A 25,312-nucleotide genomic window follows, 5' to 3' on the forward strand; every position below is an offset into this window, starting at 1 on the left:
ACTAAAAAAAAAGTGAGTTTTCCTGGCCTGTGTTTGGCTTTTCTTGACTTTGTGATTCAAGGCCCCAAATTCTTCCATTTTTGCATCTTCACCTTTGAAAGGGCTTCTTTCAATGTTTTCTCCCAGCTAGTATATGAGAAAGAAAGGGGCAAGTTTGCAAGGAGGCACTCACTGGTGAATAATTTTCCGTTGGTCTGAATTAGTCATGACCACTCATAATTGCAAGGCAAGCTGAGAAATGCAATCTAGATATGTCCCCAGGAAAGAGAGGACACAATTTGGTGAGCAACTATAGAGTCTGCCATTCTTTCCTCTCATATCAATTTGCATCTGTCTTACAACACTTCGAAATACATCTACCTGCCTCCTCAAAGGAGAGGCAGATCCTCAAAATCCCCAACCAGTGACTGCATCAACTTCCAATTCTAGAATCTCTGGTGATAAGTAGCTTTCTCCATCAGACCCAATTTCTCTCCAGAGGGTTAAAGAACTTGAAAAATGAGCTGTCTGTCCTGATTTCCTCATCACATCTAATAGACAATGTTGGAGAAAAATTTGATAATGGGAAACAAACAAAAACCCTCTCATTTGTAAAGGAAAGAACGATAAATGGCCAATAGTCACTGGACCAAAATGATGATTAGATCCTGTTGGGAAGGTCCTGTGTGACCCATGACCTGGCAGTAGGGACAGTTCCTGTTTCTCCTGACTCTCTGTTCTCAGAGAATTCTCTGTGTCCATTGTTCTCCAGAGCTTCTGGCTCTGCTTTCTAGAGGCTCTTCCTTCTCCATTTTCCTCCCTGGGCCACCACTGAAGTGGGCATTGATGAGATGGCTTCCTTGAAGATTGTGCTGCCTTCCTACTCTAGTTTTTGTAGAGCAAATATAGGATTCAAGAGTTGTATGGAATCATGTTTATTTTCAGGCCGGGCTTCTGATTTCTTTGCTAATACAACTCCCTCAGAATCTTAGTAGACATTGATCTAATCCCTTCAGTCAGTTACTGTGCCAGTAACCAGAGCCAAAGATATCCAAAGTTTTTTTTCTAGACATTGTCCTCAGGCTTGCTTTATTTTTTTTTAATAAATAAAGATCTCTCTCTCTCTCTCTCTCTCTCTCTCTCTCTCTCTCTCTCTCTCTCTCTCTCTCACCCAGCCTGTCCCCTCCCCACTCTCCTTGCAAAATACTAGAAAATTCCTATTTAGTGAAATAGTACTATTAATGAGAGCTTCTGTTTCAGTTATCAAACAGTACAATATTTAGTTATAGATTCCTTCTCTTTCTCTTTATATGTTACTGTAGAATCTGTCTAGGATGCTTCTTTAGGAGAATGAACAATAAGGTATTTTTTTAGAAAGATTCAAAAGCACTTAATTGTGTGACTACTGTGTGTTTAAACACATCTGGATAATAGCGGAAGACATGAAAATTAGTAGAACATTGACTATGAAAAAGCTGAGCTCACATCATATCATAAACACAGTGTTTCAATATTAAATATTTTGTTCCGGTTATTATTAGTTTTCAAATCACCCTGAAATACAGAGGTGTAAAACAATATATATATATATATTTTTTATGCTTATATAATTTGGTCAAAAATTCAAATAAGGTACAGCAGGAAGAGCTTGTCTCTACTAAACAGTGTTTGAGGTCTCTGCTGGGAAGGCTTGAAGCATGGTGATGGCTCAATGGCTGGGAGAAGAAATCATCATCAGATCTTCATACTCACATGATTGGTGGTTGATATTATCTGTCTTCTGGAAACTCAGCTAGTCTGTTAGCCAGGAAACGTAGAGGCCTCTCCCCGTGGCCTCTCAGTGTGGGATGATTTGGGCTTCCTCACAACATGGTGACTAGTTTCCAAATGTGAGGGTTCCAAGAGAACATGAAATTTTTATGCTCTAATATTTAAAGTCATATAGTATGACTTCTGCTGTACCTTTTGGTTGAAGCAGGCATAAAAGTCTGCCCAGTTTCAAAATGAAGAACGTAGACCCCACCACTTGTAGGAGGGGTATCAAGGTTACATGGCAGGAAGAACACATGAAATATGAGATATCGTTGCAGCCAGCCATATTTGAGTATACATTTTATTCAAATTAGTCCACGTCCAAAACATTTACTTCCCATTTTATATCTACTTTATTTACCTTCTTGAATGAATCTTTATATGGTTATTTTCATGTGCACTCTTACTGAAATATACTCTTTTAAATCATGTATAGCTTTTTTAAAGGAAAATAAAATAATAGTATCTAATGTCAATATTTTTGCAGATATCCAGACACAGAAGGAATCATTCACAGCATGTCTTGAAAGATGTCATTCCTCCTTTAGAACAACTGGTAAGTGATTCTTTCCCTTCAATATTGTGTTATTTATCTACTTCTACAAAATGAGTTACCCCAAAACTCAATAACTTAAAATAGCGCCCATGATTATCTCATGGTTTTGTGAGTCAGAAATCCAGGCATGGCTTAGCAGAGTCTCCCAGCTCAGAGTCTCTTAAGAGGTTGCAGTTTGAGCCAGAATCAAGGTTACTCTGAAGGCTTGACAGGGGAAGTGTCTGCATTCACATGGTTGGGGGTGGTGTTCAGTTCCTCCAGGGCTATTTGTCAGAGGCTGCTTTCAGCTCCCAGCCAAATGGGCTTCTCCAGCATGACAGCTTGTTTCTCCAAAGCACATAGGTTTGAACAGGCAAGGAGTCTGCTAACCAGATGGAAGTTGAAATCGCTTGTAAACTAATCCACTAAAGTGATATCCCATCAAGTTTGCAACATTCTCTTGGTGAGAAGCAAATCAGCAAATCCAGTCTACACTTATGGAGAAGTGATTGCGCATGGCTGTGAATAATAGGAAGCAGTGATTTGAGGGGCCTACTGCAAATTTTGAGTTTTTGTTTGTTTGTTTGTTTGTTTGTTTTTAAAGAAACTATTAATCCCTTTCCATTAGATTCTAAGTCCATGAGAGCAGGGATTTTCTTTTTGTTTTCACTTTTGTTTATTGTTGTATCCTAATGACTAGAAGAGTGCCTGAAACACTGTAAATAACATGATTGAATGAAGTATTAGAGATATCAAGAATTGTCTACTTTTACTGTTGTTAAATTCTCTCCTCCCTTTATCCCTTAAACCAACTCCATTTAGGCTTTGTCCCAACCACTCACCTCCTATTAAGGTCATCAATATCTTCCATATTTCTAAATCCATTGGTAAAGTCTCAAGTTTTCTCCTTGCTATACCTAAGAATGTAATTAAATTGATAACTCTCAACATATAATATATATATATTCTTACATGGCTACCAGTAAACCACTTTCTCGCGGACCTCCAATTAATTAAATGGCCATCTGTTTTCTCTTTTCCATTTCCTTTGCTGGTTCCTCTTCATCTTATAGTTCAGTTCTTAACTTTTCTTCTTTTTCTCCATATTTATTCCTTAGAGCATTTAATTCAGTGTTATAGCTTTATATGCCATGTATACTAACTACTTCTCCAGGAAGGACCACTGCCCTAAACTCCAGTACTGTATATTGTGGCATTTTCACTTTTATGTCTAACATACATCTTAAATTTAACATATCCTAAATTAATCCTGATTTTCTCCCAAACCCAGTCTTCATTTCACAAGATGCTAACTCCATTCTTCAGTCAAAACTCTTAAAGATGTCTTTGACTTCGTTGTTTCTCTCATAATTTAAACTTAAACATCAAAGAACCCTGTCAGCCCTATCTTTAAAATACATCCAGAATCAGTTCACTTCTCACCACCTTTATGCTGTGTCATCTCATACCTGGTTTATTGAAATACCCTCCTAACTGATGTGCCCACTTTCACCCTTGCTTTCTACTTTTTATTTTCAGTGCAATAGCCAAAATGAGCTTGTTAAAATATAAATTAGGTCATGTCACTCGTTGGATCAAATTCCTCTCTGGCTTCCCATCTTTCTTAGGGTAAAAGTTGAAAAACATTCAGTAGTTCCTAAGATCCTACTGGTCCTCAGCTAACTCTCTGGCCTCATCATTTCCTTTCTTCTTCTGGCTCATTCTGCTCCAGCCATGCTGACCACTTTATTTCTCCTACAGGCCGTAAAACCTGGTTTTTCCCCTACCTGCTGCAAAATAATTATTTTGGAGCCCAGAAGTTTGTAAGGCTCATTTTTTTCATTTGATTTGTATCTTTATCACCTTTTAAGATAGGTCTTTCCTAATCTCCCTTAAAAATCAACAAACAAAATCCCCACCATTTCCATCCACACTCTTTTTCTTTTACCCTAAATGATTTTTATCCCTAGAACTTGCCACCATGTAGCATACTATAAAATTTATTTTTGTTTTTCATTTCATTAGAATGTTCTGTGAGACGATTACTCACTCCTATGTTCATAACTATTCTCGTGATTATAACGATTGCTAGAACATGGTAAGAACTCAGTAAATATGTATGTAATGAGTGAACAAATGAAACAGATAATGGCGTTGGTTTTGACTTCCAAGCTTATAATACACAGGTCTATACTTGTGTATGCTCTCTTTATTATCTCATCCTATATCTTGAAGTACTAATTAGTCATTTGTTCTAGTATATCTTGGTGTCATCTCATAAATGAAGTTTCCCAAATTGAGCCAATCATCACCTTCTTTCCATGCTGATACCCCTTTCCACTGAGCCCATCTTTATTAGTAGCAAACATTTATCTAGGCTTAGAATACATTTTCTTTGGATCATTTATTTTCTCTATGACCCTTCACAGAAGTCACCATTTTCTGAAGTGGTTTCCCCATGAAGGATGTGGTGCCCACGTTTTTCTCCATGTGCATATGTATGCTCTTGCCCAGGCCCTCAGAAACTTCTGATCTCAACCCCATGCCACCCTTCTGTACTCAGTGCTGCACAAGACAGTGTCCTGCCACTGATTTGGGGCAGCAATCCCACACCAACCTTTTTTAAACAGCACTTTCATTAGGTCATTCTCCTTGTCAAAACATTCAGCGGCTTTCTATTTGCTACAGCATCAAGTCTACGGACCTCTCCATGGTCCCTGATTCACCTTATTTATCATCTACTCCCAAATACATACTCTCAAGCTAGCAATAGTAACATGACTAGCACATGGCTCTTACACTGAAGGAACTTGGATTTTCTGTACCAATTATAATTCCTTCATCCTACCACTCTTTTGTGTTGTTCACTCTTATTTCATGTGTAATAGACTTGTTCCATGGCTAGACTGTAAATGCATTGAATTTAGGCGTCATGCCTGTACTTTCTGTATTATACTTGCCCCTACACTAGTGCTTTTGGCACTTGTGTTTGTTCAGAAAAGGCATGTTTATCAATTGATTTAATAATGAGATATTAATGGTTCATTAAAATAATATTGTTGCTTGCAGATATTAACAAATATATGCCTGGTCTTCATAGTGAAAGTCAATTTTTCAATTTAATTAGATGTAACAATATCCTCTTTTCAAAATTAATTATTCTCGTCTCAACTTAGAGAACACTTTCTCTGGGAAGTATTTCACAGATTCCTCAAATTTGAGTAAGATAGCCCTTCTTTATTCTGCCTCCCTCTAGCAGCTTGGTTTTGCCTCTCTGAATTGCCTCTATCTTTAATCACACTAAAATTGCCTGTTTCCTTTTCTATCTCTCTTACTGAACTATTATGTTATTTCAGGAGAGGGCTATACCTCACTCACTGTTTTATTATTAAGGCTTTATATTATATAAGGCCTAGCACAGTGTAGCTGTCCAATAAATAGAAAAGTAATTGCATTTCTTTTCCATAAATTTGGATTATAGAACAAATAAAGTGCATATAAATCATTATAAAAAGCTGTTTATTTTAAATATAGCACATGCAAATGTTTACTCTGAATTATTTGATGAAACAGCAAAAGTTAGACTGAAAATGCAGCTATATGAGCATGTGTAATATAAACATACATGTACAATTATTTATATATAATTATATATGTGCAAATATATATGCAGTTATATGTAATTATATTTGAACAGTGCTTTAAGGTGTCTCAAACACTATATATATGTAGATAGATAGATAGATAGATAGATAGATAGATAGATAGATATAGATATAGATAGACATAGATCTAGATCTAGATATAGACATAGATAGATATCTATTTATATATATAGATATCTACATCTCTCTATATATATTAAAAAATTAAATTATGGCTATTATTCAAATTTAATCAATAACCAGTGGCGTATTTGTGCTACATCAATATATCAAAAATATGCTAATATTAAAGAAACAATAGGATATTCAGAAATGGTACTCCCAATTTATCTTCCTAACATTAGGGTTACTGGTTTGTTTACTGGCTTGAAGTTGGCTGGCTTGATCCTCTCTGCAGCCTCAGTTCTTAATAAATAAAATTCATTTCGAACATCCTAAATTGTGGAGAGCATATTAATAGATAATACATCTATGTGCTCAGTACTCTATTCTTGGTCAGAAAGGTGGCACTGGCACTGCTAAATGGAAGGAAATAAGAGTAATTTAAGTTCGTTAGTTTGTGATCTCTGTAAATCTTGTTCTATGCCTCTCTCTCTCTCTCTCTCTCTCTCTCTCTCTCACACACACACACACACACACACACATACACACACACACACACACACACACACACACACAAACTCTAGAAACATTTGAAACTACAGTCCAATTTACTTCCTATTCCTGAGTCAAGTTTCCCTGGTTCCTCTCTCTGAGTACTTGTTTATCCCACTCTGTTTTGAGAACACAGGTTATATTCAATTTTTATCCACCACTCTCTACTTGAATTAAATTGCTTACTTTACATGATTTTAAAGACAGAAATGCTCATCTTCCCCCACAACTCTTATTTATGAATTACTCCATTATGATGCCAAAATAACCACCAGTTCTTCCAAACAACAAATTCTGATTAATTTTTAACTATCCATTATCATTTATACCAAGACTTGAGTTATTCCAGAGTCTACAAAGTTTTCTTTACATCTGACTAATGTAACCTTATATATATTTTCTACCTAGACTCACATACCTTTTCCACAAAGCTGGCACATTCCTTATTTCTATCTCTGCAACTCTCCCTCCTTCCCTCATGCCTCAGTGTTACTTCTGGAGTCAACCATAGGTTTTTTGCAGTAGTTTCCTATGGCAGTACCTACCAACATGAGCTACCATAAATGAGGTATTATACATTAAAACACTTTATAAAATAATGAAATCACTTAAGTTGGTGTTATTACTTAATATTTTTATGACAAGGATTTTTGAGATTATTTGGGGCTATACGAATCTCAATGTTTTCATCTCTCATATGTAGAATTTCCCTGAACATTTAGGAATCATGAGAGGCGTTGGCTTTAAGCATAACTGGTAAAAGTATCCCATTAGATCCATCCCATTTGGAGGAAAATGATTCCTTTTACAAAAGTGAAATCTGCCATGGTGGCTGCTGCAAAAGATGTTATCCTCTTTTGATGGCCATCATGCTTTATCTCTCAAGGTAAAAATAAAGTAGATTGTGATCAGTGTGGTTAAACAAAAGCCTAATGCATTTCTTTTGAATATTTATAAAAAATACATTCCTAATTGGAATCTAAAATCTCATGGTGGAAACTATCCAATTCACTGACCAATGATGTCCTTTATGCCACATGGTATGCAAATCCGTATGTTATCAATGCAAAAGAACTGAATTCTTTTCTGAGAATTCATGTGGATGCTTAACAAGTGCTATCAATGCAGCAACAATTCTAAACATTAAATGTCAAATATATTAATGTGTGTTTATTTCCTGATCTTATATATTTCATATTATAACTGTTTATGAACCTAATTATTTTCAGGGCACTTTCCCTTTTTCCCCTAAAGAAATGTTTGAGAAAATTAATCCTGTTTACACGTTAAATCTTTATCATCTTTATTTTTATCAAATGAGTGTAAGACATGGCTATGGATAACCCTGCAAGAGTCAAAAGCCTGTGGCAGATTTCAGAGAATCATCTGCTACCTCCTGAGCTGGTAGGATTTGGAGAACAGAGCTCAGGAAGTTGCCATGGCTTGGGGGCAAAGCAGGTTTTTTGCAGATAAACCTTAAGTCACAGATTCTACCTTTTAGAGCCAGATATCATTTTGTGGATTAATTAATACTTGTGAGGGCTTTGAGGATAGAAGGCATTGTGCGCATACAGCGTTTTCTTATTTTAAAACAAAGGGCAGCCACTTTAGGGGAATAATTCTATTGATCAGGCTGTGCTTTTCTTCTTAAATTGCAAAAAAAAAAAAAAAAGTTTACAAAAGCTCTTAAAATTCTACTTTGGTACGATAAAATTAGGTTTTCTGAAAGAACATCCTCCCTGATCTTCAAGCTGGTAGTATGTTAATAATAAGTTATATAATTTAATAACTGTAATAGAAACCATCTTCAAGTTTTCATTGTTCCGTGTGCCCTTCCTTTGTTCAAGCAGGAGTGTGTTTATGAATTCAGTGTTTGTTGAGGCCATCTCTGTGCTAGGTGCTGGCCTAGTTTGGGGGTACGCTACTTACTCATGTTCTTTTCTTGAGGGGCTTTCAGTCTAAGGGTGAAGAGAGTATTCAGCAAAAAAAGAAAGGAATCATTTTATAAACACAAATTGCAAAATATGCTTTGACAACAGAAAAACAATTTTCTGTGAGAGAGAGAGAGAGAGAGAGAGAGAGAGAGAGAGAGAGAGAGAGAGAGAGAGCCTACCTTGGATTAGCTAGTCGTAAAAGCACCCTTTGAAAGGAACATGCAAATTGAGATTTGCAGAATAAATAGAGTTTGTCAAGCAAAGAACTGGAAGAAGAATGATGCAAACAGAAGGAACAGGGAGGATAGAGGTGTGGAGATCAGAACAAAGTTCTTACATTACAAAAACTACAAGAATCACACACTGGCTACAGTAGGGAAATAGTCAGGAGCATGGGCAGAGAGGCAGAGCTCCAATCTCAAAGGATCTGGAGATAATGGTAAGGAGTTTAGAAGCCATTAAAACACAGAAATGGATTATAATAATTTCTCCCATCCAGGCCCACATTTTAAACTCATTTAATCCTAAAGTAGAGAAAAAGAACAAACACAACAACAAAAGAGCTGTTAACATTACACAATCCTTCCTTCCCTGCTGCCTATGCTGAAATTGGGTTACAACAAAACAACAAATTACGCTAATAAATTGCCCAGACAGTAACAGGGAAGGCCATTCTCACTGAACTCTACAGACAGGCAAAGAATGAGCAACATACTCATATTTAAAACCAGGAAAAAACAAATAGAATTCAGGAAAGAAGAGAGAAACTGAGGAGGAAGAAGGAGAGGTGAGATACAGGAAAAGCCTCCAGAAGACTGAAAAAAGTTCTGAGACACAAAGAGGTGCCTTCATCAAACTTAACCTAGATTTTTGAGTGTGACCAAATGAAACACAATGGTTACAAGATGAAAGGCTTAGGAACAGGTTATGGGACTTTTTAAACATCAAATAGTAGCTTTTACAAGATGACATTTTGATGAGTTAGAGGTAAATAAATCAGACATGTGGGTAATTTTCCCTCGATAGGGGTTTAAAATGATGAGGAAAAGCACTTGGAAAAACATAGTTTGTGCATTTTCCAAACCCAATATTTGAAAAATGGTTCAAGACATTCAGCAGAACTCCAAAGCCCACCATGTTCCTTAGTGAGAAAGCAAAGGAGGGAGAACATCCATGAAAGCACTGAGCAACATATATACTGATGGTTATAAATAAGTTGCAATGAGCAAACCATGCCTAACTCTGAGATACAAAATCAAGACCAGCTTCTCAAGAATTTCTTGGAGAATGCTTAGTTGCTTCTTCCCAGGTACCACTCATGCATGGTGCAGAATCATTTTTCTTTGTTTTTCTTCTACTCTCCTTTTCATGTAATCATTGTTTCCAACTTGAATTTTGGTTCACCGTGTTTTAAAAGTATGCACAAAGTAAATTATGTATTTACGTTAGGCAAAAACATTGCATTTTATGTCTCTAAAAACATCACATTTCATTCTGGAGCTATATGTAAGTAAGGTAGTTCTATATCAAGCATTTAATTCTGTTTTAAGTTAGTGCTTTCTATGATGTACAGATAAACTGGATTTTTAAGGTAATTCTCCCCTTTCATTTATGTTCCTAACGGATTGTGTCCATAGTAAGTCCACACACATGGTCAGCAGATTTGGTATAGCAAAAAAAGAGACAGTATAGAAATAAGTGGAGACTGAGAATAAAAATGGAAGCAATGAGTCTTCAAAAGGAAAGTGGTCCAACCTAAAGACAGTATCACAAGAAGGAAAGCCAATGGAGTTACGTAGGATGAATATGTTCTAGAGATCTAAGCTATAGCACGGTGATTATACTTAACAATAGTGTATGGTATACTGGGCATGTGCTAAGAGAGTAGATTTCAGGTGCTCTTGCCACAGAAAAGATAAGAAAAGGTAACGATGTGAGATGATGGATATGTTAATTAGCTTGACTATAATAATCATTTCACTGTGTATATATGCACATCAAAACATGATGTTGTACCCTTAAATACAATTTTTATTTTAAAAATAGGAAAATAAAAAATAAATTAAAGAAAGCCAATGGAAAGAAGACAGATGTATCTTTTTCTGTGAGTAGTGGTGAAGTAAATAAGAGATTTAAGAAGAAAAAGAAGCATCATTTGGGGATAAAAATGATGTAACCAGATATGCCCTCATTCTGAGCTTTGTAATAGAAACTATCAAAATGAGATTATTAGCAAAGTGATCTATTAAAAGTTCAGAAAACATATAGTAAGTTCCTCATTAATAAATAGGAAAACAGTTAAATGCTATATCTGAAAATTATAGTAGCCCAGGGTTGTATTTACAGAGAAAAGATGCAAAGTTCTCCTAGGAGCAAGCCAGGCAGTCATAGAGTTTCACAGGGTGGCATTACTTTGAATGGCTCACTTCAGTTTAGGACTGTGACCTGTCTCAGTTTTGTGAGTCTAGAAAAATTCTATTTATCAATATTACCAGGGCTTACAGAGATAATATTCCTAAGGACTATCTCACAGTAACCAAATTTGTAGAAGCCTGATGTATAAACTATAATTCTGACTTATGAATTTATAATAATGGATATACAGACGTTATTTAAGTCCCTCATGTTCTACATCAAAGGATCTAGGACGCTGCATTAGGAGTCAGACAGTTGCCAATGAAAACAGAATCAGAACGAAGGAGAAAATCAATAAACATTATAAGGCATAAGGGCTTTGTGGTTCTGGAGTTAAAAAGCCAATCCCTTCTCATCAAAATCTGGTGAAAATCTTAGATTCAGTTCATTTCCATTTATAAACATGTATTTTGACAGAACATTTTTGGTGTTGATGAAAACCTATTGTTTCCAATTCTGCTTCTTTTATCTGAGAACAGTGTGAAGCCTTCACATAAAAAATCACAGTGTCTGTATTTATGATTACAGGCTGGTCTCTTTGCCATGATTGTTACATTAATCAAAGGTTGTCTTCTGCTCTCCTGCCTTGTCTATAGCCTCCAACTTAGGTTGATAAACAGGTGCTATCTGGATATCCTACCACCATTCATTCTTTTCATCTGTATCTGAGCAGCTGTGTGTGCTGAGTACTTCCTCAATGCCAGCAGACTGGCTGGCATCCAAGCTGGACAAATTGCTGATCTTTCCTGCCACTTAGCATTAAATAGGGTTTCTGAGGAACATTGGACAAATAGCTCAAGAAGCCAGATTCAACATCTAAAAATTAGTTGACATTTCTTAAGTATACATAGTTTAGGGAGTGTCACTACCTTAAAGACCTACAAGGAGGCCCAGAACTTGACATATAGCATCCTAAACTTAGACCTACAGCTATACATAATTTTGTAAATTACTAGAGATAGGACCATCAGAGTCCTCAATGAGCAATATACTCAAGTGTAATTTATACATCATTGTCCTTTCAAACCAATGAATTAACGTAAAATAGGAATAAATAATTAGAATAATTAATATGGTACCATATATAAACCCACATACAAAATACATAGCAATCTTCTGTTTGCCATAATTCTTCTTTTAGCTCCTATGAGCTTCCCAGAATAACTGATTCCTGGTGCCTAGAACATAGTGAGATATTTCAAAGTATTATAACAAGGAATAATAATAAAGCAATTAATCCTACCTTATGGGATGTTTGCTTGCCAGCATGAGACTTAAAATAATGCAGGGCTTTTCATGTAGGAAGCCTGTTTGGAGTTTCCTAGTCCATGGTAAAAGCTGGTGTAAATCTCTAAGATGGCTAGAGGGGAGTATGGTATTTAGTCCCCCCGCAAAAGAACAACTGTATCTTGAATGTGAGCTCATAAGTATATAAGTCTCAATAAGATCAATACTTCCTTATTAATCTTTGCAATCCCATTGTGAACAGAGCAGATGTATTTAAGTGGATGAGGATATTACTAATCAAATATTTGTTGAAAGAATGAATGACTATACATCAAGTATGAAAGAAACAATGGAGAGAAATGAATACCTGGTTTCAGAAGTGGTAATATATGTATATAGCTACGTGTAGAAATGTGCATGAAGATATATGTATGTAAAACTATGCATGGTAGTAGTAAGTGTAGTCTGTAAAAGTATATAGTAGAAGAAATATTAGCTTCTAATGACACTGAAGACAGTTTGGACTCTGGAAGATGATATAGGAGAAGATAACTAACTTGCTATTTATCTCTTCCTCTTCCTGTTACTGAGACCTCTGGGTGGTCATTTGTATTGCATTGACCCAAGATCATGGGGAATGTCTCAGACTGTTTGATGGTAATGATGTCACATGTATAGAGTCCTAACATGTGAAATCCAAACTCTAACCTCAATCTCAGGCATCTTAAAAGATCCAGGAGTATCTGGAAGAACATTGCTTATGTATTCAAGGAGAGAGAATTTTAAGGTATATAACTCAAGCCTGCTTATGTTGATTTCTCCCTGAAAAAGTGTTAGCTTTTCCCTTTCATATTTCTCTTCCTTTTTTAGAGAAATGATCATCTATAATACATCTCTGAGTACTAAATGTCCACCCAGTGGTCTTTTAGTGAATATTTTGGGGGTAGAAAAAAGCAATATTCTTAGCTTAGAATGCATGCATCAGTTTTTATGATGGGTCAAGAGGTTTTGTAATTTTTTGGTAAATAAATTCAGGCTTTAGGTAACTTTTATTTTCATCAGAAGAAAGCTTAAATAAAGTAAATTTTGTCTATGGCTACACAACAGAAATAACAGAATTTCTTAACATACATTCTTAAGAAAATAAATCCCCCCCCACTCCCCACCATGATGCTAATGGCTACTGAAAACATCTTTCTGCCAAACATCTGTAGAAACCAGTGATGCCCAGAGTTAAACACTGTACTTATTATATGGGTTTTAGGGGGTAGATGAATAAGATTTCTTGGGACCAAGAAAAAGGGACAGTATACATCGGATAAAGAGTGGAGAATGTAAGCAATTAAATGTATCCAAACACAAACAAGGCACTGTTAACATGATTCTGAAAAAGGGTGCAAGAGAGTTTCTTTAGATTCTTTACGCTTGTGTAGAGCATGCTGAAGTGAAAGACAATTTCTGGAAATGTAGATACATGAAATATACTTTGCTATGTCTATCATAAGTAATCCTTATTATCTTCATTATTTATTCAAAAATGTATTTGTCAAATATATCTTGAAGGTTAAGTACTGTGTTTTGTATTAGGAATATAATGATGAACAAGTTAGAAAAGATCTCACGTATATCAGAGTGTCTGTAAATAGCAATTTCTTAAGTGGAGACATTTTAGTGGTTTGGGACAACTCATTTACCCCCCAGATATCTCTCTTTTCACCTGTCATAGTGCAGATGAATTTTTTTTGGCTTGTCCAATTTCCTATAAAAAGTTAAATAAACATTTAAATAGCCATTTATTCATCCACTCATTTGTTCAAACAATATTTTTTATTGTGACTGTTGGTGCCAACAAGTACTCCAGGTGCTGGGAATCCAGGTGTGAGTGGTAACGTCACAGTACATGTACTGGTACAACCAAAAAGTGGACAATTACAATATGATCCAATAAGTGCTGTGACAGTGCCAATGTCAGAATGAAATTGGAGATTCAGGATGGGGGTCCCTAAAAGAGATTGCAGAGGAATCATGGTAGGACTCTCTAACAACAGACAAATTGCATTTTAAAATAGATTTAATATATTTTAGGAGTTTGTGAGATTGAGACATGGTAGAAGTAGAGTATTACAGTCAGGGGAAAAGCATATAAGGTGGCACTGAGGGAGTGTGCTCCTTTTTTTTTTTTTTTTTTAATTAAATTTATTGCAGTGACAATTGTTAGTAAAATTACATAGATTTCAGGTGTACAATTCTGCATTACATCATCTATAAATCCCATTGTGTGTTCATCACCCAGAGTTAGTTCTCCTTCCATCACCATATATTTGATCCCCCTTACCCTCACCCCCCACCCCCCTACCCTCTGGTAACCACTAAACTATTGTCTGTGTCTATGAGTTTCTGTTTCTCATTTGTTTGTCTTGTTCTTTTGTTGTTTTTGTTTCTTTGATATTAGGCAGGGAACTTCTTAAAGCTTTTAGCAAAAAACCTTGGGGAGAATGTGTCAGTGATTCACCAAGATGAAAGGATGGAACCAGAGGGTAAGGACTTGGGATGGGGCGTGTGGGACAAGGGGAAGCTAGAAATAGTATGCTAAAAAATTAAAGTACCTGTTATAGACTTTTCCAGGAGTCAACACATCACAATTTGCATTGTGTATTTATTTACCTTAGAGCTCCACGAAACCTCTGTGGAGTTATAACAAATTATTGAATCTCCTTTAAGAAACTTACAGATGTATTAGTAATGAAAGCCAATAAATACAAATAGAAAAGGAAGCAAGCACACACCATGGAAGGTAACAAGCGAGTACTACAGAGCATCTCTTGGTAACTGAAAAAAATGCATGAAATGTCAGTTTTAAATGCACTTCCATGGTTCAAGAGGCTCATTGTCTTGGTTCCACTGAATTCTTCTTGATCCTGGGCCTCAGCAGGTACATAAGGAAGCAGGGGTGAGAAGTAGAAAAACAAAACAACTTTTCCAAGGATAATCGGTAAAATTAAGGAAGGCGTTAAATTTGTCTTTCTTTTACCATTGTTAATCAGTTTTGTAAGCAAGTGACTGCAATGCCCAGAAGGAAAAGTGAGTAAAGGTGTATCACTATCTAACAAATCATTCACATTACTCTTTGTAATCTTTCTTTTGGATATTTAAGGGCTTGTAATGACTATGATCTCGCAGGCACTTCCCATAAGCTATATATGCATTATTAATGAAGTTCTATGACTGGAAACTTCTATCACTGCAATGACTATTGAAAAGCATAGGTTCATTTAAACTAATAATGCATGGGAGTTGGTCACAGTTTTAACATATGCATTCTTCTTGCAGATGGTTGAAAAAGAAGGTTATCTTCAAAAAGCTAAAATTGCAGATGGAGGAAAGAAACTAAGGTAATAAAAGTTCTTTAAATCACTTTTATATAACTATATTAGTTTCCCATCTCCTCAACTTGCATCACCAATATCGTGTGGAAAAGATGACTCTGTGTTTCAAGACTAGAATATACTCTGCTCTCATTAGGATCAATATTATTTTTACTGTAATTATAATTTTCCAGTTAGGTACTACATTCTATATTGTTGCACAGAATACATAAATGAAGTGCTCTTGTCCCCCTGGGACTTGAATTCTTAAAAAAAAAAAAAACACACACAAAAAAAAACAAGAAAAATGCAAAGAAATACAAAATAGGTCTTGATTTCTGGGATTAACAGATTAGCGGATGAATGAACTCACTTTGCAGTATAGAAAATTTCCCTATAGTATATCGGGAGCATACGTTTTGAAGGATCGAGGATTTGAAATAAATGTGTAAAATAAAAATCATCTGAGAAAAGCAGATGGAAAATAAAGTCATTTGTCAGATAAAAATTTCAAAGTAGCCACATTTGGTGGCAAGATGAACACAGTGTAGATGAGAGAAGTTAGAAAAGGTAATAAGCATTCCCCAGTCAACAGCAGCAAAAACCTTAAAGGAAAAAATAAGGCTCATAGGAGAGTAAAGAAAGATGTTGGAATATTGTATACGTATGGAATATTTAGAACTAATTATCTCCATTTTAGATTTTTTCCTATTTGTCATATAGGTCCTAGTACAGTTGAACCTTGAACAACATTCCCCCACCCTAAAATCCCCTCCCCCGAGTTGAAAAGCAGTATAACTTTGGCTCTAAAGCTAGCCTTTAGCATCTGTACATTCAGCTAACCATGGATTGAAAACAGTATTTTCAATCCGCAGTTGGAAATGAGAAAATACTGCTTTTCGATCCACTTGGATCCTCAGAGGTGAATCCCACAGACAGGAAGGGCCGATTGTGTTTATTGAAAAACACTCATGTGTATGTGAACCGCTGGAGTTCAAGCCCACGTTGTGCTAGGTAATATGCAAGCTGCAAAGATATGTAGAAAGTGTTCAAATTAAGAGAGAAGGAATTTTCTCGTTACTGTATTATTAATAGTTAAAACCATAAAGGATAAATGTACTATTCGTGAATTGTATAATACAATTCATTACTAGAATGGCACTCTGGCCAATGCCAGAGAAAGAAGTGTGTTTTTGTTTGCTGTCTATAATGGAATATATATATTTAAAGTCAAATAGAAGACAATCATCCATGATTACATTACTTAAAATAGCGATTTCAATTTTAAAGACCAAGCTCATTCTCTGTCTATATTGTCTTATTCTGGGATAGCGAACAGGGCCTTGAATCCTCTCCTAGACTGTTCCTTTTCAGTAACCCTGCATCCACTCTCCTTTGAGTCATCCAGGAGATGCACAGGAGACAAGATCAAATGCAAGACTACTTTAGAGATTGGGCAAGTCCTGCCTTAGTGAGTTGGGTTCTGAAAGGGCAACAGGAGAGATTCTTTGACTTTGACTAGCCCAGGCGAGTGTCCTCCTTTTCCCAAGAGCTCACTCCCAATTACAGCAATGACTCTTCCTAAGATGAATAAGTCAAGACTCTCTCTTACCTTACCAGGCACGTGGACAAAACGTCCAAAGAGGGATAGACAAGGACCCATGACCTTGTCTAAATTATTGTTTCAGCTCTTCACTGGGGTGTGGTAGGAGAGAGAGGATGACAGCTTTGGTTAGACTGTCCCCCCAGCCTCATTTAAGGAAGAGGGGACGATTCTAAATGGAATTCCGAGAAAATAAGATGAAGCCCCACCACAGTGGTTTTGTAAAGTGTCCTTGCTCATAAACCATTCTTATAAATGTTTTTCCTAGAAAGTGGTATCAAGAAAAAGGAGAGGGATAGAACAGGATTCTTTCCCTAACCAACTCACATGAATATATTTTTAGGTAGTTTCAATCAGTGTGTATACCATTTTGTGTTCGTTTTATTTGTTGTTACTTTAATCAGTTTGCATACCATGTCTGTGTTCTAGTTTAAATTCATATAAACAATAAGTAGTTTGTAGTCTTATTGTTCTTTCAATCACTTTGCATGCCTTTATGAACTCTTTCAGCTGTTTTCATTTAAAGTTATATACAATTTTAGTTTTTATTTTATTTTTATTTTTGTTTTAACCTCCGGTGCACAGAATTGAGGTTCAGTGTGTGGCCTTGGATTAACATCCTTTAGGCAGGACCCTTAGCTCATTTAATTTTATTCTCAGTTTCCAATCCTCACTTCAATCCTTTGTAGAATCTGTGTTCATCAAATTCACTTCCCATTTATTCATTTGGCTATATGTGTGGCATTCTAGAAAACAGTGTACGTGTTGTACGTGTGTGTATGTATATGAATGTGTTCTAAATTGCATAAGCCTTTTTGTGTTATAAACCTCATTCTGTTTCTAACTATTTTCATTCAATATTAGTATTTAGACATCTATCTATATCAGTATATTTAGAATGAGTTTGTTTCTTTCACCTGCTGCCCATTTTGCCATTGTATACATATACCACTTTTTACTCACTCAAGCTCCCAGCAGTGGCACCTAAATTGTCCCTACCTCCTTAGATCCCAAACATTATGATAAACCACACATATATGGCTCCTTATGAGTGGTGCGTATACTCAGGCATGAAGAATTGCTTGGTTGTAAGGTACACACATTTATAAATCCATGGAGCACTGTGGCCAAATCTTTCTCCTGAATGAGTGCACCGATTCATACCTTACGCAGTGCAGAAGGGCTCCATCTCACCATAATCATATCAACACACACTTCACATAACTCTCCATTTTGCAAGGTGATGGCTATAGAACATTATTTCAGTGTTGCATTTATTTTTATTCCTCTGATTGGTATTTCAGTTGAGCCTCACTTCATCTATTTAGAGTCAGTCATGGTCTATATCTGAGAACTGCCTATGCACAATCTTTGACTATTTTTCATTGTTTCTTACTGTTATTTTTTGAGAGAACTCCTAATATACTCTAAACAGTAATACCTTGCCAACTTTAGACTTTGCAAATATCTCCTCCAAGTCTCTCGTTGTCTATTTACCTTTCTGATGAAAGTCCTCAATGTCCAGAAATCTGTAAATTTGACCCCTATTGTTGCATAATCTTACTGTTTATTATTTTGGGGGTTTGCTTTTGTTTTCATTATAAACCTTTAAAAATTGAATATTATAGACATACTCACCATGTTTAAGAACATATAATGTTCTACCATGTTGATGGCACTGTAATATACTAAATGATTCCTACAATCCTCTTTTATTTGATTTTTAAGTTGATTTTAGTTTTATACTAAAATAGTTATAATTGTAGTAAACCTCCATTACTTGCCAATTTTCATTTATATTTTCTTAAGATAAACTCTAAGCCTGCATTACTTCATTAAATCACATGATAATTTTTAAATGATTGTTACGTATGGTCATATTGCTTGCCCAAAGAGTCTGTATGTTTTTGTCACTGGCAACAAAATGGTTAGTTTAATATTAACTTTAAAAAATTTTGTAGTTTTTATCCCATAGATAATTTAGTAACTATTAAATAGTATACCATAATTTGTATCTCTTACATAAAATTTCCTTTGATAACCTTTTCTTTATTTATCAAAGTCCTTTAATATCTTTTTATACATTTTAATGAGTCAATAAGCAGTATTAATACGTGCTTACTCTGCCAAGCACTTGTCTAAATGTTTCACCAATAATACTGAAATCATACTCTAAAAGAGACTGTATTATTACTTTCAATTTTACAAGTAGAGAAACTTGGTCACTCGTATTAAACTCTCCTTTCTCCCAAATCTTACTGTACAAATTGTTAGTCTAAGATTTCAGCCCTGTCCTCTGTGTGAAGTAGGTTAGTTTTTTCTCTCTTCCTAGAAGCCGTTTGAGGCCAGGGAGCTAAAATTGTCCTTTTATTTTGTACCATCAACGATACCAAGGGCTTCAGTTGCCACATGATACATATTATTTTACTAATATTTATAGTTTTCTACTGCTAAATCCATGATTGGTCATCCACAATGTGTATTGTGTCCTTATTTTCATTCCTCTCCCTTCCCATTTTTCTTTTTTTTTTTTAGCTTCCCTTTTTCATATTTTTTTTTCCTCTTTCTCTCTAAGAAAAGTATGACCAATCTCTGAATATGAATAAGACTGCGTGAAGGGAAGACTCAAAATACTGAGTATGTTTTACATTCATAAAGGACCATAAATTTAGCCTGATTTTGAAATGAAGTTTTACAAATTTCCCCATTGATCACAGACAGGATTGAAAGCCAGATATTCATCATTCAACTTTTATTTTTAATTGTATACATTGAAAACATGCTTCAGCTTTTCTGATGAAATTTAGGCATTCCTTCATTTGTAGTCTCCCCTCCCCAAAAGTGAAGTAGCCCCGGAGTCTCTCAAACTGTATATGAAAAGACCCTAATGAAAAGTTAATTTCTATACTTTAATTTCACAAAGGCACCCGACAGCATTTAGCCTACTTCTGTACCCTTATCTCTCCCTCTACATCCCTCACTTCATGCCTTCCCCTTCATCGTCCCATTTATGCTCTGTGCATCTTCTCACATGAAGCTCTAACTCTGCTCTGCCCTTCAGACCGCATGGAAAGAAGTACTTGCAGGGGAAACGATGGACAGTGGAGGGTTATAGAAAGAAGTGAAATAAAGGCAACACAGTGGTTATGTTATTAGTGCCCATTTTCATCCTAGGGCCCATAGCTATCAGACTTTGTTTGTTTGTTTTCTTTTTCTTCTTTTTAACAGTTGTTACCCAGCATAGGTTTCCCTTAGAATTTGATGCCAAAGTATACTTCTAACGTGAACTCATTTTTTTCTTACTACTTTCTAATAAGAATTTACCCAGTAAATTCTCTTCCAGGCTGACTCTGCCTTTCTTTCTTTTTGTGTTCAGTAGTGAGGACTAGAAGGAAGATTTGAAGAGTACATAATATGGAGATTAATTTGTTAAACGTTGCTTTAGTTTTATGATTTCCATCATATGCTCTGTTATAATTTCCAACATCTGATAACTCTTTGAATATATAAAGCTTTTACATTTCTTGCAATACTGACAGAGATGTGTGTATTTATACCTCAGTGTCTCTTTGACCCTCCTTTGAGAAGTGATAAATTACAAGCTTAAAATATGAGAGAGAAGAAATAAGTTCTTAACCTACCAGTTCGGGAACGAGTCAGAACATTTAACAGTATCCGAGGGATTTTGCGGTAAATCAGTCAGGGACACTGGAGTAAATCACTTTCACTCCCACCACTGGTGCAGAATCAAGGCAAATCCAGTGTGACCAAGTCAGATAACAAAGGCAGGCAGCCCAAAGAGAGTCTGAAATTCACCAAGTAATCTCACACGTATTTTCCTCTGACTTTTTGGTTTGCCACCCTATCATTACCTAAAGAAGGCATAGGAGAGGTGAGTGTAGGAAATAAAGCTTTGATGTTAGAGCAAATGGCTGTGTTAAACCGAGAGCTCAAGCTAACAGATTCTTATAACCATAATGAATATTTTAAGGACCATTTTCCATCAAGCCTTCTTCAGATAAGCAGTTACAAAGTTGCTGTTATTATGTGCTGCCATCCGGTGTTCATTCTGTAGAATGCAAAGAGTTTCAGCCAAGCTGACGCCTGTTTTGAGTTTTTTGGGTTTTGAGGTTTTTAGGATTTTGTTGTGTGGTTTTATTTTTTACTTTTATTTTTTATTTTTTGTGGGGTGGGGGGGGTTGTTTGTTTTTGGGATACAATGTCCCACCAATTGAATACATTATATATCATTTTCCTTATTTGAATTTAGTTCCCCATCCTTCCTAATTATAGTAACCACCTTTCCCCCCTTAGATGTGATTTGTTTTTGTCAAAAAAAAAAAATTAAAATAAATGCCTGCATTTCTTGTATCTGTTTCCTGCACTACATTGCTACCACCAATATCAATCTGTCACCTGACTGTTACCGTGTAAATTTGTGCGGAGACTGTCTCACCTATTCCTGGGACCTCTGACTTACTGAAGTGGAATGTTTCCTGAGCTATGTGTTTTACTCAATCCTTAAGTCTATCCAACAGTTTGGTTTTTATCCTTCTGTGTGGAAAATAGAAAACAGTGCCCTTAAAGTTAAGATGATCAGATGGACAGGCGTTAATCAGCTCCCACCAATGAATATATTTACCTGCTGGCTATCATGGAAAGGTAGGGATGAAAGGGCTTGCAATTCAGCATTCCAGGACAACACAGGTCAGGCTACGAAGTGGCCTTGCTCCAAGGAGAAACACATTCAAGTGCTTCTCTGACAATTCTGTGTCTTCCTTTTTCAGACCCTTTCATGAAGCTCTGTGTAGACATGCTCAGTATGATGAAGGGAGAGCTTCATGTCATCAGCTCTAGAGACAGTTAATACAATCAAATGAGCATGGCCTTCAGGGTCTAGGAGACGTGGCCTGAATCTCATACGTATTACTTCTATGCCCTTGAGTAGGATGCAGTCTCACTAAGCTTCAGTTTTCTCATCTTTAAAGTGGGGGTATTACCCTTCTCCCAGTGTTGTTTGGAGGATTTATTTGTTTACATGTTTACTGCCCATCTCCTCTGAGTTAGAGGTAAACTTTTAAGGTCTCTCTTATTTGCCTTTATTTATTCAGTCCTTAGAATTATGTCTGTCATATGGTAGATGCTCAATAGATACTTGTGATGGGCTTAGTGATTAAATTACTTGATACATACAGTATGCCAGGTCATCTGATTGACACATGTCTGAGAAGGCAGGAAGACCTCCAGAGAAAGCACAGGCAATGCCATGTTTCCCCAAAAATAAGACCTAATGGGAAAATAAGCCCTAGTGTGATTTTTCAGGATGACATCCCCTGAACATAAGCCCTAATGAGTCTTTTGGAGCAAAACTTAATATAAGAACCAGTCTTATTTTCGGAGAAATATGGTGCCACTTGAATTATAAATTCAAAAAAAATATGTTAGAAGTGTTAGACAGGTTTTTTGTTTGTGGGTTTGTTTTTCTGTTGTTTTTTCTTAATGCTAGGAATAACATATCAAAGCATTAGGGAACTAAGGAACAAAGAAGAGAATTGCAGGAAGTGGGTCTTTTTGTAGTCTATGTTTGTATAGTCCAGCAAACAAAGAGGAGGAAAAATCTAGGTGTGTGACCCTCCTGAAATCTGAGAGCCCATACATTCTTTTATTAAAATAAAATTTAATAATCACCTCCTAAATGTTATATTCTGTGCCCAGAAGTGGAAAAGCTCTAGGAAGTTAGGGATGGTATTCATTTATTTGGGAGAACTAGGGGTGTAGAGGGTCTTACTTTCCATTTTGTAAACTACGTCATCCTCAAAAGGTCTATTTTAAAAGTTTCTTCAGATCCTGCTACACTCACCTGTCCTGGCTAAACCCTCTAAACTTGCAGGAGTTACTCACTTTCTGAGTTGTCGCTCAGTATACTGGACAACAGTCACATAAAAGGATTTGGTTGCATACAGAAAACATTAAAAGTTCATTCAAGTCAGGACAACAACCCCTTGCCATTTGAACCTTTTCACACTCTCTCCAGAACTGGCAATAGCATCCAAAAGGCACAGTGTGTTAGAGTAACTGGGTCAGAAAACTCTTCCACTGATATCCTGAGGACTACAGGCAACACAATGAAGCAAACCCATCAGATGGGAAATGGACAGGACAGAGATTGTAAGGATGATGGTCAAGTCTCTAGAGGACTTCATTGAGAGAGGAGGTTCCAACTTAAGTCATAAGTTAAAAGTTGTTCCCATTCAGTGACTTTGCAGTCACTCCTGGACTAGAGGCTTTTGACTCACTGTCAGGGTTTATGCTCCCTCCTGAATGCTGGTGAGTCTGCTCATCACAAACCAGAATAGTCCTCTCATAAGAAAGAGACAGAGGTGCAGCCATTAGGAGCAGACCTCTGCTTCCAGCTTCTTATGAGGAGCTGAATGGCCTGTCCTGTGACTCCTTTAAGTCAGCGCAACTTCTAAGGGAAGGAAAGAGTTTGGGAGCATGGCCCTCTGCCCAATCCTTCCGATTCGCATCAGGTAACAGAGTTCATAAGAGAGTACATACAGATGGCTTGTCCCTTGTTACAGACTATGCACACCAACTTTTATAATTTGAGTATTTCAGCTAAAACTATGACAAAATCTAACATTGGTGGTCTCCTTAACCAAGACAGTGCTGCTTAATCCTTTAAAAAAGACAGCATAAATTAGGAAACAGATGACAGGCTTCAGAGAAACTGGGTTTGACTCTAAATCTAATACATTCCTTTAAGTTGCCTATGCTCTCTGAACCTTATTTTCCATATTAGGAAATGGACATATAAGTGCTTTCATCATCTTTTCTGTGAAGCTAAACCTCCACTAGACAATCAAACTTATGCTAGGTACTCAAAATAATTTACGCTAATTATTATTTTAAAAGAGATCATGAAAAAATGGAATGAAATTGGGCATCTAAAAGATGACAACAGCATTTTATTCTTCCTGTAGAAACAAAGTTATTTTAAACCAATTGGAAAAAGCTTTACTCTTATTCTAATACCGTAAAGACATCATTTGAAGTTTATAAATTTAAAATGAAATAGCACTACATGCTAAGTGTCAGAGCAATTCCTGTCACTATGGTTCCAAGCCCTGCATTTCTTACCGTTTGGCCTGTTCATCAGCGTCCCCTAACAGGGAACATTTCACAGCAGTTCAAAGTTCTAATAGAGAACCATGAGATAATTGAATTTCATGCAGCTTCAGTTCTAACCAGTTCCAGTTCCAAGTTTGAGGAAGGGAAGGGTAATGCCAAAAAGTTTTATAAAAGATCAACATCTGAAGCAGATTCAAATCAGAACCATTTATTCAGGGCTTGCTATAGACAGGAAGCAAATAAGGCATAGTATCTCCCTGCCGGGAGATGAAAAGTATAGTGGGAACTATAACAGGCAGGTTAAATATGGGTTCCATACTGTCTGAGGGTGTTCCGTACTCCCTGATCATGTACAGCCAAAAGAAGGGATGGGAAGAAAAGATGCCCAGTCTAGACCAGCAAGCAGTCCTTCCAATGTTTCTCTCTTCTCTGTCTGGGGCTATCTTATATTATGGGGCCAGCTAATATTATGACCTCCATAAAGAGAAGGCTAGGGCTGCTCTAATTCCCCTTGGTGCTGCTGGTACCTAAAAGGAGAAATGGGCACTAGGGCAAAGCGACAACTTATGAGATGATTTCTTTAGTATAAATTGAAATTCATAGGAATGGACTTGTTTAGTCAAAAGATATACACACTTTTAAAGATTTTTAAAAAACATATTGCCAAATTCACTCCAGAAAAGATGTGCTAGTTTATACTCCCACCAAAACTGTATGGGAGAATCCATTTATCCACACATACAGGAACCCTTGGTATTATTTCTTCAAATTCCTGCCAATTTGATTGGCAAAGAGGGAAAAAAGCATTCCACTCTTTTTTATTTGCATTGTTTTTTTTTTAATTTATTTATAGTGAAATTCAACGTTAAAAAGTCTTTTGAATTAAGCAGCGACACATTAGCTCTTTAGTTTTTCAGATTTTGAAATATACAAAATTAATGAAGAGAAGTAACAATGAAAGAAGGGGTTCTGATTCCCATTTTCACTTTGCT

General features: G+C 36.2%; 1 protein-coding gene across 1 annotated transcript in view; it reads left to right on the plus strand.

Moving 5' to 3' along the window:
• ARHGAP15 (Rho GTPase activating protein 15) overlaps window positions 1-25,312 on the plus strand; it is a 620,551-nt gene that overhangs the window by 77,552 nt on the left and 517,687 nt on the right. The window contains exons 3-4 of the mRNA XM_019735910.2: window positions 2,279-2,347; window positions 15,552-15,613. Of these exons, the coding sequence (XP_019591469.1) occupies window positions 2,279-2,347; window positions 15,552-15,613 (131 nt within the window). The remainder of the gene's footprint in view (window positions 1-2,278; window positions 2,348-15,551; window positions 15,614-25,312) is intronic.

Source organism: Rhinolophus sinicus, linkage group LG01, assembly GCF_036562045.2.
Source record: "Rhinolophus sinicus isolate RSC01 linkage group LG01, ASM3656204v1, whole genome shotgun sequence".
Lineage (NCBI taxonomy): Eukaryota > Metazoa > Chordata > Mammalia > Chiroptera > Rhinolophidae > Rhinolophus > Rhinolophus sinicus.